The sequence below is a fragment of the Myxocyprinus asiaticus genome, chromosome 6, assembly GCF_019703515.2.
Source record: "Myxocyprinus asiaticus isolate MX2 ecotype Aquarium Trade chromosome 6, UBuf_Myxa_2, whole genome shotgun sequence".
Taxonomy (NCBI): Eukaryota; Metazoa; Chordata; class Actinopteri; order Cypriniformes; family Catostomidae; genus Myxocyprinus; species Myxocyprinus asiaticus.
This window is the reverse complement of record NC_059349.1, coordinates 29,444,995-29,459,505: the sequence shown is the minus strand read 5'-3', so window position 1 is coordinate 29,459,505 and position 14,511 is coordinate 29,444,995. Positions and strand designations below refer to the sequence as shown.

The 14,511-nt window shown below is 39.3% G+C and overlaps 1 protein-coding gene across 1 annotated transcript in view; it reads left to right on the top strand.

Moving 5' to 3' along the window:
- The window catches only part of LOC127442363 (XK-related protein 4-like), a 112,457-nt gene extending 99,966 nt beyond the window's left edge, over positions 1–12,491 (top strand). Inside the window, exon 3 of the mRNA XM_051700328.1 lies at positions 11,342–12,491. Within this exon, the coding sequence (XP_051556288.1) occupies positions 11,342–12,294 (953 nt within the window). The 3' untranslated portion in view covers positions 12,295–12,491. The remainder of the gene's footprint in view (positions 1–11,341) is intronic.
- Positions 12,492–14,511: the final 2,020 nt, after the last annotated feature.

Here is a 14,511-nt window from a genome sequence, read left to right as displayed (position 1 = left end):
GGCATGTGTCCTTGAAGACTTCAGTGTAAACCCCCACTGCTGTGATTGGTAACATCTTTGCATGTGGATAAGTGTAAATGCCCCCACCATTATGCGCGTGTGGGGTTGTTTTGAAAAATTGGGATGGTTAAAAAAATGACAACCTGAGGAATTCATCCATACATGTTTGAGCCAGAGTCTGATCCCGAATTTGAAGAAAATTAACCCCCTCCACAAACACCACGGATACTGCAGTCTGTGACAGTGTTTTAAGTAATCACTGTAATTTACTTGTCTATTTGTGTAATAGGTATTACTTTTATTGTTGTTTAAACCAAGACGCAACACAACGGTTTGTATCTTGTTACATAGTTGGGGCATTTTCCAACAGTGAAACATTTCTGTGTTTTAAAAATGCTGAGTAACACATGACAGTACCAAATAAAGTGTAAATACATGGTGCTATCACATTTATAACTGTGAAAGGATACACTTACCGTGCAACATATAAACATATACAGGATACATTCACCGGTGTTTGTCACACTGTCATTCGTCATATAATCATCTTTCATAATATAGTCAGTGTAGTGACAAATGCATATGTTGTTCATTACAATGAGTCATGTTTTCATTAAAAAGGAAAGAGATTGTCTAAATATATTGATATCAATACTCTTTAGGTGCATCTGTGGCAATTGTGCCATCATGCCAACAGAACAAGAAAATATATGCTGCTTAGAGATCCCTGTGCATTAAAACTAAAACACGAGTGTCTAAAATCACTAGGATCAAATCAAATCAGTACACATCTAACAGTCTGTAATATACGAAGCAAAACAATTAACTTGGATACTCACACTTGTTTTTTGCGACATCACTGTCGGGTCCAATATAGTTGGAACTGCATCAACTTTTAATTTAAGTCTCTCTGCAAAGCCTGCTTCGAACTGTGTCTTGTTTGTGAAAGAATCATCGGTAAAATGAAGCAAGCAAACAAACACAATCTTACCGACGAGATCTGGGACTTCATTAAAAATAAACATCAGCCACTCTTTCTTAATGTTGGGATCCTTGCGAAGCAAATGCAAGAAATCTAGTTTCCCACAACCTGGCACTGCACAAAGTCTTAACATCTTCGTGGCAATCGTGACACACCTCCTGTTGCTCCAAAAATAAACTCACCGCTCTACTCTAACGGCAAGACCGGTGGGCAGGCCTAAGCAGTGTTGACGATAAAGAAGGCATTGATCTGTTTATGCAGAGGCTGGCCTGTGCTGATGTAATACCTCACTATGACATATTAGTGAAGAGGAAGTAGAGAACAAGTCATTTTGGCACCTTGGTTTCAAAAAAGCCTTTTTTTGAACTAACAAAGAAGTTTTCGGTTCTGAAATTTACAGTATGTTTTTATAGTGCTATGAAATCTTATATGTCAAGACATCATGGTAAATTTGATTTTCCAATTCATAACCCCTTTAAAACAAAGACTTTTGTTCAAAAACATATGGGTGGCATCACCCCAGTGGTGCAGCACAGTGGGTAGCACTGACCTTGGGTGAGTCCCAGCTCACCCAAGGTCTTTCTACATGTGGAGTTTGCATGTTCTCCCCATGTTCATGTGGGATTCCTCCAGTTTCCCCTACAGTGCAAAAACATGCAGGTTAAGTGAATTGAAAATTCTAAATTGCCTGTCGGTGTGAGTGTGTGTGTGTGTGTCATCCCTGTGATGGACTTTCCAGAGTGTTTCTCTGCCTCCGGCACTGTTTTAGGATTTGTTATTGTGTCTTTGAATTGTTATTTTCATTTCATTTGATTTGCCATTGTGTTTTCAGACTTGTGTTGTTTTGCACTTCATGGCCACCTTACATTACACACATCACCTTTAAAACAAAGACATTTGTTTCCCTGCTTCCAGCACTACCCACAACCCTACATAGGACAAGCAGCTATAGAAGATGGATGGATAGTCTTAGGCCTAAAGCCTATTTTTATGTTTTAAAAATCTACATTAACTAGTTCTCTAAAAATGTTTAGCACCAATCATTTATTTAAAACATATTTGGCAAAACAAGTAAAGCCTTGTTGTACATTGATTATCTAAGCGAAATTCTTCTCTGTGGAGGTATTAAACAATTTCCCCCAGCATATCAAAACAGGTGGGTGCAAAAGTCAATTTTACAGGCAAATTGTGGCTCAACAATCTGCAAATTAAAATAGCAATTAATTAACCTGCAGTTAATATAAACACCATAATCAGATACTGTAACACATTTTTGTAACACACAGTGACAAAAAGCGAATCTTCCCCATTCTTAACTAAACGTTTTTTATGGCTGTGATAAGCATTTGATGAAGCCTCTTCATTCTGTTGACCTGCAAATACATTTTCACTCCTAAAATTAATGACTGGTTGATGGTGTTGGAGTGAAGAGTGCTAAATAAAGTCCAGTATTGGCTTTTATTGTTTCTAGCCTTGAAGGAAATGCAATTCAATGCTTGCAAAAATATTTTTTGAAGTTTTGAAAGTATTCTTGTCAGATCTTAGGCCAAAGGCTTAGGAATAGTTCACACAAAATTTTAATTCTGTCATTATTTACTCACCCTGTTGTCATTCCAAACTCACATGCTGTTATTGCAGAATCTTCATGTAGCTCTTTTCCAGACAATGACAGTTGATAGAAACCATGGCGTCAAGCTCCAAAAAGAACAAATAAAAGGCATTCATTTAGCACAAATGTAGTCCATTTGTTTCATGCACTATGCTCAAAGTTTTCTGAAGACATACTGTACGATAACGTTGCATGAGGAATAGATCTGAATTTAAATCATTATTCACTGATAATCTTCTCTTTTTCCAAAGCTCTGAAATCTCTTTCGTGTTTGCTTTCGTATTCTAAATGGTGCGTCACGATGACCAGTTCAGATATGTGGAATGGAGAAAGGGGTTTGAGAAATGCAGCAGCAGACTGATCTCACTGTAAAATCTGCAACAGAAAATGTTTTGTCTGCTAAAAACTTGCTTTTTGGATGTCTTTACTACCTCCTTGTGGCTATAACTACAGTCGTGCGCATACTCAACAGTGAAAAACTGCGATCTTTTACTTAGTTCTTTGAAAGAATGTGATATGAGAGGAACAGCGTGTCCAATTTTTGGCAACATTTGAGTAGTAATTGCATTTATATAATTCTCATCTTAACATAAAACCTAACCCTAGTTAATACTGTCCTAACCCAAACCCTAATATGTAAAAGGATTTGAAGAGCCAGTGGGTCTACACTGTGAATATTGTTCTTTATAGGCTTGTTAAGCTGGCTTGTTAAACTGGAGCTGGTGCAAATTTACCTACATCTGTACGATTGTTTGCGTAAAGACATTTTTCAAGAACATGTAATGCATTTTTTTGTTTTGTTTAACTAGTCTACAAAAGGAATCAAATGTACTCAGATACTCTTAAGTGTCCATTCACTCTTTTGTTTTATATGCTGCTTCACTCATGTGCCTTCTGAAGTGAAAGCCATTCACACATCTGCCCAAATTAAGGTATGCCTATCATCATTCTTTTGTCTGTATTTTCTCCATTAACACTCTTTTATACACCCATCTTTGCAGTTGTATCAGTGTCATTATGAATTACAATAACAGAGTGTATTCGGTGCATAGTATGGCCACGTATAGCATGTTAGCGCATTAGCGTCATGAATTCAGAATATAAACCAGACAAATTGCACATTTTCTACTGCATATACAGTATATTACTTTAAATCATCAAGTGCCATGTATTTTACTGTTCTAGTTTGAATTCTAATAACAGAATGAGGCATAAGCTCATTGATGACACATTTTAATGTCACATTAATTAAGGTTTTACATGTAATGTCCTCATATTTAAATATATCTCTAAATGCCTCCCACAGCGGTGTGGCCAGTGTCTGAATGTTTGCAAACAGTATACCATTGCTTGGCTGTTCTTTTTCTTTACCCTTGAATGAAGAATGAAGAAGAACTTATCCTGAAGTATATCGGGGCCTTTTTGACACCTTTTAAACAGAACTCTCTTGCTAGGGTTTCACGATGAACAAGAGCTACATGTAGAAGGAGATGAAGACAATACTGTAGTGATGCTGTGGTTTGCAAAATCCTGCTGCTACTACACTTCCTACAAACACACAACACACACACATTCTGCCTGTGCTCTCCTCCCCTCTCCAAATTACTGCAGCCTTCATGAGCAGGAGCAGCGAGGAGCATTACGTCACCTCTCTTGCAGCCTCGCACACTGAACCATGGCAGGTTCCCGTGGCGACCGTCTCCTCAGGATGCGCTGCACGTGCACAGGAAACAAGGGAGGGAGGAATACATGCAACCTCACTTTTGTAAAGAGCGGCGGAGCCAAACCGCAGGCCAAATATCCCACAAAATAAGAATTACAGCCTGGCCTGTCAGTTAATTACCCCATTTTGCAAAGTAGTCATTACAACCCCTCAGCTCACTCCGGTTAGTAATGGGACAGATTTAATCTAAGTGGATTAAACACGTAAATAAGCCTTTAAAAAAACACACAACCTCAGAGTATAAACATAAACACTAGATGTTGGATAGATAGATAGATGGACGGACAGACGGATGAACGGATGCATCAAACCTGAAACTTTGCCATTTACAAACAGTGTGGGTCTTGTTTTTGCTGGCTGTGAATCAATGAGAATGTGGCAAAAACAACACTATGTTTATAATTTACAACAAATGATTCAGTCTGGATAGATGCAGTCTTGGGTTTGGATCTGGATTGTGGTCCACTAATTGGTGACTTCTGCTGTAAAGTCTATTGCCTACCGCTCCTCCTGTGTAGTCCTCCTGCTATATTTAATCACATTTGGATGATGTTACACAAAGGAACTCCGCAGCGGATACGACCAATGCTCAGCACTCACTCTGGGAGAGTCAACATCACACAGTCCTTTCCAATGATAAGAAGGGTTCAGATTCAGTATCTGTGCTTTTATTTGGTCTGTAGACTAATGAAATAGATGCCCAGGGTGCATATTCACTACTATACATGTGCTGTCATATCAATGAAGATTTTAACATCTACCCTCTGCTTTGTTTGGTGTAGAATGTCCATTATGCACAGTTCATTTGAATACGAATGGCATATAAATGGCAAATCTATCTGTCACAGCCTGTGAGATACTGGTTACATTTGCTCTGTTTCAAAACCTAGTGAGCTGCCTCTGTAAGAAGCATTTGAAGGCATGATAGGCGATCACGACATGAAAGCTGTTCCAAAAGGTAGACAACTTAATTATGCTTTCTTCTATAATACCTTGTTGTGGCCAAATTGTAAGGTAGCATCACATGTATCCTTCACAGAGAAGGTAATTCCAGAACAATGGAATTTCAAAAATGGCAGAAAAAGAAACGTATAATTCATTCAATATTAAAAATTGATTGGAAAGCTTCTGCCAACCATGACTCAAGCCCGGATCAGTCTGATTCTTAAAAAGGACAAAGATCCAAGCGAGTGTAAGAGTTATCGTCCAATCTCCCTGATCCAGCTAGACGTAAAAATATTAGCAAAAATTTTGGCTAACCGATTAAGTAAAGTTGTGACATCTCTTATGCATATAGATCAGGTGGGGTTTATTCGGGGCACAGCTCTTCTGATAACATTAGGCGTTTCATCAATATCATGTGGTCAGTGGTGAATGATCAGACTCCGGTTGCTGCCATCTCACTTGATGCTGAAAAGGCATTTGATATGGTAGAATGGGATTATCTTTTTAAGATTTTGGAAATGTATGGGTTCGGGAATACTTTTATTGGTTGGATTAGGTTACTTTATAGACACCCAGGTAGCGGCGGTACAAACGAATGGATTAATTTCAGATTATTTTACTCTGGATGGGGGCACCCGGCAAGGTTACCCTCTTTCCCCTTTATTGTTCTGTCTTGCCATGGAACCATTAGTAGCCGCGATAAGAAAGGAGGATGATTTTCCAGGGGTGGTGGGAGGTGTGGCGCATAAGCTTTTGCTTTACGCAGATGATATTTTATTATTCGTCTCTGACCCTACTAGATCTATGCTTTGCCTCCACTGAATTATTCATTCATTTTCTAAGTTCTCGGGATACAGAGTTAATTGGTCTAAATCCGAAGCTTTGGCTCTGACAGCGTACTGCCCGGCAACGTCTTTTAAGCCAGACGCCTTCCAGTGGCCCAAACAGGGCATTAAGTATTTGGGGATTTTATTCCCAGCAAATTTGTGTGATTTAGTTAATCTTGACGCTTTAATAAAAAGGTTTTCGAGCGATGTGGGCAGGTGGGCTTCATTACATTTATCTATGATTGGGAAGGTTAATGTTATTAAAATGAATTTTATTCCAAAATTCAACTACCGGCTACAATCTCTCCCTATAGATGTCCCCCTCTCTTATTTCAAGCAATTTGATAGCATAGCGAAGTCCTTCATCTGGAATGGTAAACGTCCCAGATTACATTTCAGTAAGTTGCATAGGCCGATTGACAAGATGGGCTAGGCCTACCCAATATTTTGTTTTATTATTATGCATTCAGTCTCAGACATTTGCCGCATTGGTCGCTTCCACCTGAGAGAGCCTCTCCCAGGTTTGGTATTTAACAGGAAGTTCTTGCCCCATTTTGCCATTGCAAAGCCTTTCTATCAAACTAATCGGAGAAGTTAAGTTACACCCCGTTATCTCGCATTTGCACTCGATATGGACAAAGTCCAGAGTGTTTAATTCGGACATTTATTTAAATGTTGCCTCAAGAATGTGGCTGAACCCAAAATTATGTATTAATAAGTCCCCTTTCTGCTGGTCAGAGCAGGGGCATTTCTAGGACTTGAGGCGGTTCGGGGCTTAGCGGGAGCTGGGGGGGTGTCATGTAGCAATATTATTGCGTTGCCTACATTTAAAATTACATTCGGGGCTACAGTCAAACCATTCGGGGCTGAAGCCCCGTAAAAATGACCTGGCGATGCCGATGGGTCAGAGTGGATTGTGAGGAAAGTTAAAACACTCGGTGACCTATATGAAAGTGGAGTGTTGAGAACCTTTGAAAATTTCCCAGATCTCAGTTCTTTAGGTATTTACAGCTGTGCCATCTGCTCTGTACTATCTTTGGGAGTAGCATACACCCCCCTAAAGCAGCAGATACTCTGGGAGTGGTGATTATTGCTTTTGGGAAAGGTCATGAGGCATCAGTGTATTACTCCCTGCTAATTCAGAGTCTGGGGGATGGAGCTTTAACTTCTGTCAAGAGATTATGGGAGAAAGATTTAAACTTGGTATTGGAAGAAGGAGTGTGGGCTAGGAGTCTGCATCTAGAGATGCAAGGGTTCGCCTTATACGATTCAAGATTTTACATCGATTCTATTTTTCTGGTGGTGTGTTAAGATCCAAGAATTTTGGTTGAGGATTCAGAGTTTTATGTGTGACGGTTTTTGGGTACTCAGTAGTGGGAGTTAAATATTGATTCTGTGTATATATGTTTTGCTTTTCTGTTTTCGATCTTCGAAATCTAGCAACAATTACATTCAGGCGTCCGCAGTCGCTATGTTTACCACGTTTTCTATTGACTCAACACATTCCTAAGCAACACAAATGTCCTGTCCAGGTGCCGAAACTGCGGCATCTTTCGGTTCGTGCATCTAGACCTCACACTACACCACAAGCAGTGCAATGCGCTGTCCAAACGCCGCAACTGTGGTGTCTTTAGAGCCATACGACAGACTTCCATTACACCACAAACAGCGCACGCACTGTCCAAGCGCCACAACTGTGGCATCTTGTGTCCTGCACAACGAGCCTCGTGATAAGATGCACGGATTGACGTCTCAGAAGCGGAGGCAACTGAGACTTGTCCGCCGCCACCTGGATTGAGGTGAGAAACCATGCCACCATGAGGACCTACTAAGTAGTGGGAAGTGGGCACTCCAAATTGGGAGAAAAGGGAATAAAAATATATAAATAAATAAAAAAGACACATATTTCAGTAATATTTGACACACTGTAAAAAAAAATTGTGTGAGTTTACAGTAAATTTCTGGCTACTAACTGCATGACTTTCACAGTATATTGTACAGTAGTATTTCTACAATTTATTGCAGTTAAAAGACAACTGTATACTGTGACTTCGCAGTGAACCGGACCAATAAATCACTGTAATGTAGCAATGCTGTGTTGTAAAATCACAATGATCATCTGTATTTTTTATATACAGTGTTTGTTAATTGTCACCATTGTTGAAATTTGTATGCTGAGTGTTGATATTATGCGTGCCTGACTGACAACTCATGATAAAAAAAAAGTTAATGAGCGATAAAACCAACAATATTACAACCTAGCTTTGCAGACATCCCTTCCTCCTTTTTCATTTAAAATTAAATTATTTCTTTACTTTCAAATGCACCATATGGTATAGTTTGTATATCATGGGTCAACATAAAATCAACCACTAAATTGACTAATTATTCCACAGTACAATAAATTGTGTTCTTATACACAATTGCTCCAACTGGGAGAAATGTAATTAGAAACAAATAAGAGAAGGTGCCATTCAATGGTGACTTCAAACAAAACACAGTTTTCCCATAATGCAGTGCAATATTCAAATTTCTTTTTTCACAGTAATTTGTGTTGTGACAGAAAATGACCTAGCCTGCATTGATTTTACAGTAAAACACTGAATACAGTATTTTAATTTAAGAAATTACTGTTAAATCTTGTAAAGTCCTGGCCATTTTTTTTTTTTTTTTTTTTACAGTGCAGGTGATTTTCTGCATGCCATTTCAACAAAAAAAAAAAAAAAAATCACTTACAGCACCTTTTACATCTGACCTGTAACTCATCAAAGAGAAACATTTATTACTGATGGGCGCTACTAATTATTTTTTCTATCTGAAACTTGATCTGATAAGTAATATCTGATAAGTACTGTCAGGTTAATAATGCTGATAGTGTTTCTTATATCGATAATTCTATTAAATGGAAATGTTGGTGATTTCTAAGCATAAAATGGTTAATTATAGCCAATAATTATTTATATTTAAATGCTATCATCATTACAATAACCTATTATAATAATGGGCACATTTCATTTCATTGTTATTTAGTACTCCAATGATGCATGATGATGTTAAGATGAGGAGAAATTTCTAGAACCCGTTGCTAACAGTTTATCTTTTCCTAAAATCACAAAAAAAAAAAAAAAATAGTATCTATATTATTACAGGGATCAGTCCTCACTCATTGGTCACTTGTTGGCTTCTTTTCCTTCACCATCTGGTTCAGTTCATCCACTTCTAAATTTCTAAATAAAATTAATATATAGACACAATATATACATACAGTATAAAGTATATATACAATATAAAGTATGTATAGGCATAAGCCTTTAGATCAAACACATGAGATCATGAGAAAAATAAATTCAGTTCATTAGCCCCTTTCACACATACAGCGTTTTCCAGAAAATTTACTGCAATTTTCAGGGTTAGAGGTCATGTGTGAACATGACCCTTTTGAAAATACTGGTCTGCAATTTCCAATAATGAGAAGTTCATTAGTACCTATAAATGTCCATTTTGATGGTGTGAACAGCACATGTGGTACATTTACCAGTAAAAATGATTTTCCTGTAATTTACATGGTTGTATGTTTGAAAGGAGCTAATGTGTACAGACATTCGACTACAGTAGTGTACATGTCTACACGGTGTTACTATATTAGTATTTTATCTGTAGAATCTGTCTTAAACTTTTATGTAACACTTTTTTTTTCTTCCAGTGAGAATAGACTGGACAGGATGAGTAATCTTTTTACTCTCTCTCACTTAGTCCTACAAGAAACTGATCACTCCATCATCTCAAGCACATAGTAACCATGGCAGCAAACTCCAAGAGAACAGTGTGTCACAGCGGTACACAGGGGCAGACTGGCCATAGGGAGAACCAGGATTTTTCCCAGTGGGCCGACCAAGAAACCGGGCCGAATGGGCTGAGAGAAGCAGAAAAGGGGTGCACGTTATGCCGAAAGGGCCGTGACAGGCTGAAGAGGGCCGCAAAACGGTGCCGCAATATGCCGAAGGGGGCTGCGATATGCAGAAAAAGACAGCGGCACCCACCATTTTCACATAAGCGAGAGTACTGTTGTACTGAATATTCAGTACAACAGCACAATTGAGAATGTGATTTTGCTTTTATAAATAATGTGTCCATTTATTACATACATTTTGTCTCCATCGACAATAGTTCAACAAGAAGTCAAAAATTAAGCTTTGCATTTTGCCAAGCAATGCATAGAATAACATGCTGAAAACACAGACAAGTGGAGTAGTACAAACATAAATATTCCAGTGCTGTTATAAGAAATATCAGCACTCTTTGAACAACGCTTCTCCAGTCAGATTAGAGTGCCAGAACTAACTGTTGCATTAGAGAAAACAATATGTCTCGTCAAAATGAAGCACATCTCTTGAGTCACTGTTTATCAGCTTCGATTAAGTCCAGAGCTTGTAGACCTCAGTGTGGTGTGACACAGCAGAGGGTCTAGATGTGAAATCACTAATACATTTATTTCAGAATGGCTGCATGTGACACAATGACTGTGGCTGCAACACAAGCTATTGACGGACAGTTCCATTAACAAACTGCTCCATTAGCCCACTTCCGACTTTATCCTCCAGAGTCATCGATATGTAAAGATGTCGTAATGATATAAACAAATTTGTATGCCTTGGTGAGCACTTCCTATTCCGTATTGTAAACAAAGGTCCCATTTTATTTGGGCTATGCCAGGCTATGTTTACGACTGGTTAACATAAAATGTACTGCACTCCTCAGTAAGATTAAAAGCACACTATTATACTGAATAGTACTCTATTATTCTATATTACAATACTATGTTTTGCATACAATAAATGTGTATGTGTAAGTATAGCAGGGTTCTGCGGCATTTAGAATTGAATTGAGAATGCCTTTTAAATTCTAGTTGAATTACAGAATTTGAGAATATGCAGAATTGTAATTCAGATTTGAATTTAAGAAAGTAAACTGGAATATAATTCAAAGAAATTCATAAAACTACAAAAATTATTGATATGTCTGTGGGTGTGTCTCAACTTCTCTTGGACTTACGAAATTCCTCTGTTGTGTGACTGTATTAAATTGCCAATTCAGTTTAAAATCCAACTCATGAATTAAAAGGGCAGCAACTATAAAATTCTGCTTTTTGCCCAACTGCCTAGTTCGCTTTGTGCTCAAATTTTCAGATTTGATTGTTAGGGTTGGGTAGGATTGTAATGTTAAGCAATAACCAATAATTCTCTGCTTTATTTCAGGGATGACAGCAGCTGCTTCTCTGGTATCTCTATCCTGGGCTCTGGCTTCCTACCAGAAAGCCTTGCGTGATTCCCGCGATGACAAGAAGCCCATCAGCTACCTTGCAGTCATCATCCAGTTCTGCTGGCATTTCTTCACCATCGCCGCTCGGGTGGTGACATTTGCTCTCTTCGCCTCTGTGTTCCAGCTCTACTTCGGCATCTTCATCGTGCTCCACTGGTGTATCATGACCTTCTGGATCGTGCACTGCGAGACCGAATTCTGCATCACCAAGTGGGAGGAGATTGTTTTTGACATGGTGGTGGGCATCATCTACATCTTTAGCTGGTTCAATGTGAAGGAGGGACGCACCCGCTGTCGTCTCTTCATCTACTACTTTATGATCCTGCTGGAGAACACAGCCCTGAGCGCACTGTGGTACCTGTACCGCTCACCGCCCAGCACAGACGCCTTCGCCGTTCCTGCCCTTTGTGTCATCTTCTCCAGCTTCTTCACCGGTATTGTCTTCATGCTCATGTACTATGCTTTCTTCCATCCCAATGGGCCACGCTTTGGCCGCTCTGCTAGCTTAGTCCAGCTTGAAGACACAACCGCTACCTTCATGCTGCCCCCAGAGGGCACCACCAACTCCCTGCGTTCCAGCCGTGGAGGCACGCTGTCCAGGGACGCTGATCGTGAGGCCAAGTACAGCGAGCGAGACGGCTGTGTGCCCGTCTTTCAAGTGCGGCCCACCGCACCCTCTACGCCCTCCTCCCGCGCCCTGCGCCTGGAGGAGACAGTCATCAAAATAGACTTGTGCAGGAATCGGTACCCTGCCTGGGAGAGGCATGTGCTGGACAGGAGTATACGGAAAGCCATCCTGGCCATCGACTCCTCCCCTACCCCACCCCGTCTCCAGTATAAAGACGACACACTGATTCAAGAGCGTCTGGAGTATGAGACCACCTTGTAGCCTGCGCTGTGGAAACACACATACACTAAACCACAACATGAACATTAAACAAATAACCATCCACTTTAATAAACAGCAGGACTGTGGCAATAAAGTTCCTAGCACTCCCTGTGGAGTACATAGCATCTAGCCATGATGTTGATTGTCATGGACAAAAGAACATAGGCACAATGTATTTGTGGATGGAGAAACCAACCTTTTTTAACCCGTACTCTTTTTTTTTTTTTTTCATTTAATGCTATGTTTTCTTTTTGTTTATTACTTCTGTCTTGTCAGGGAATATCTGGATTTCTAAAACATCATTGCACTTGCTGATATGGACCACTAACCTCTCAGTCCTCCTCAGTGTTGTACAGAGTTCCGTATTCTAGAGTCAATCATCATCTCTAAACTGCAGCGTAAAGGAGAAAGACCCCTTGTTACCTGGCTTTACTGGTCATGAGTCAGTTACACATTTCATATAGTTAGTTTATTGCTTAGTGAAGGACATTCCCTTTGAAACGTTGCATCACCTGCTCATTATTATCACACAAAACAGGATTTAAATGTCAATGCTTTACAGCTACCTATGGCACTGGAGAAACAGTGGTCCAGATCTCATGTTGATGGTACTAATCGCTGATGATTACACTCGAAATGTCCTTGTCCATGGTGCTGAAACCAATTAGTCCCCGCATCATCAGCAGTTCTCTACCAATGCCAAAAGTTCTGCTCACATTGACTCTGTGGGTCTCTACCACAAACTGTATATATAAACAGTGCAGCATTTCAACCATCTACTTGAATCCTGTACAAAGAAGAAAAGAAAAAATGTGTGATCGTGACACACTAAATCCAAGCCACTTGGGACAACAAAAGAGGGAGAATGCAGGCTTGTTTTCTTCTGTTCAGGAGAAGGCAATAGGCCAAGAAAACACTTCCTGGCAGCTCCCTTTGGCAATCAAGCCTCATTCACCGCATAGAACTGGGCTGATAAGGATCTGTCTGGTTCACAGCAAACATACATGCACTGAGAGAGTGGGGGACACAGACCATGACAGACAGGGGCCACCAAACTGCACTCAACAGAACCTGAATGCACTTCACCTTCAGGTTAAAGATACAGTGTTCTTCTAGGCTGGCTCAGGTTTGTGGCCTGTATTTGGTGTGTGTCTGTGTTTGTGTGCTGTACATCTCCAGTAAAGTGTGTGTGAGAGCATGTATTGACAGTAAATGAGCTCACCATTCATACATCAGGAAAAGTCGATGAACTCTGTGGTGCATCCAAGACTTTTTCCACGATGTTCACCGTTATCACCAATTCCTTACAAACAGTCTACAAATCAGAGGTGTCAAGGATAAGAAGCCTGTTCCTGGATCTAGCGTTCTGCAAATCATATCTCCCTAAAAGAACACTGCATCTTTAAATCTGCGAAAAGCATTCTTTATATATGAAAGTGTTGAAGTTTTAAACTTTCTGTTCAGTTGCAAGTGCTTCTTTGTGTCTTTATATAGAATATCTGAAGGCATTTATGGAGATATGGTGGAGGTGTGGGTGAAAAAAAAAAAGAAAACAAGCACAAAACTTGTCACAGGAAGGAATATCAGCACAATGAAGGAATTCTTTAGTTATTGTTACACTTGCGTTAAGATAGGTGAAAACAGTGGACATTTTACTGCGACAGAAGCTGTACCTGTAGAAGCTGAAGATGTGCCTGTTGTGGATTGTTTGCGATTTTGAAAATGTGAAAAAAAAAAAAACTTATGTGTGTGACGATGTGAACATTTTTTATATTCCCTTTTTTATGTTTTATTTTGATGGATTTAAACATGTTTCTTATAAAATAGTTGATTTTAAGGTGCACATTTTTGCTATATGCCATTAACTGTATGGAGATGGGTGATACAGGATGTTTAGATTTGTTTTACTCTGTATAACATGGTTGGTTAAATTTGAACTGTAATTTGGGTTTTATTGTAGCTTTGAAATGCTCCTGAGATGTTTGTTATCAATGTCCTACCATCAATGGCAAATAAACTAAATGCTTAGTTGTTTTAGCCCACAGCTATCTGCAGACGTGCAGATAAAGAACTTAACTGTGTTGCAAATAGAAAATAGAAAAGAAAAAAATTAGTGCAATTTAGATGAGATCCATATGAGTCTATAACTAATACCACAGTGAAACGTAGACCTCTATATTTTAGCTTTTTTTGCTACTTACCTATCTTTTCTGAATT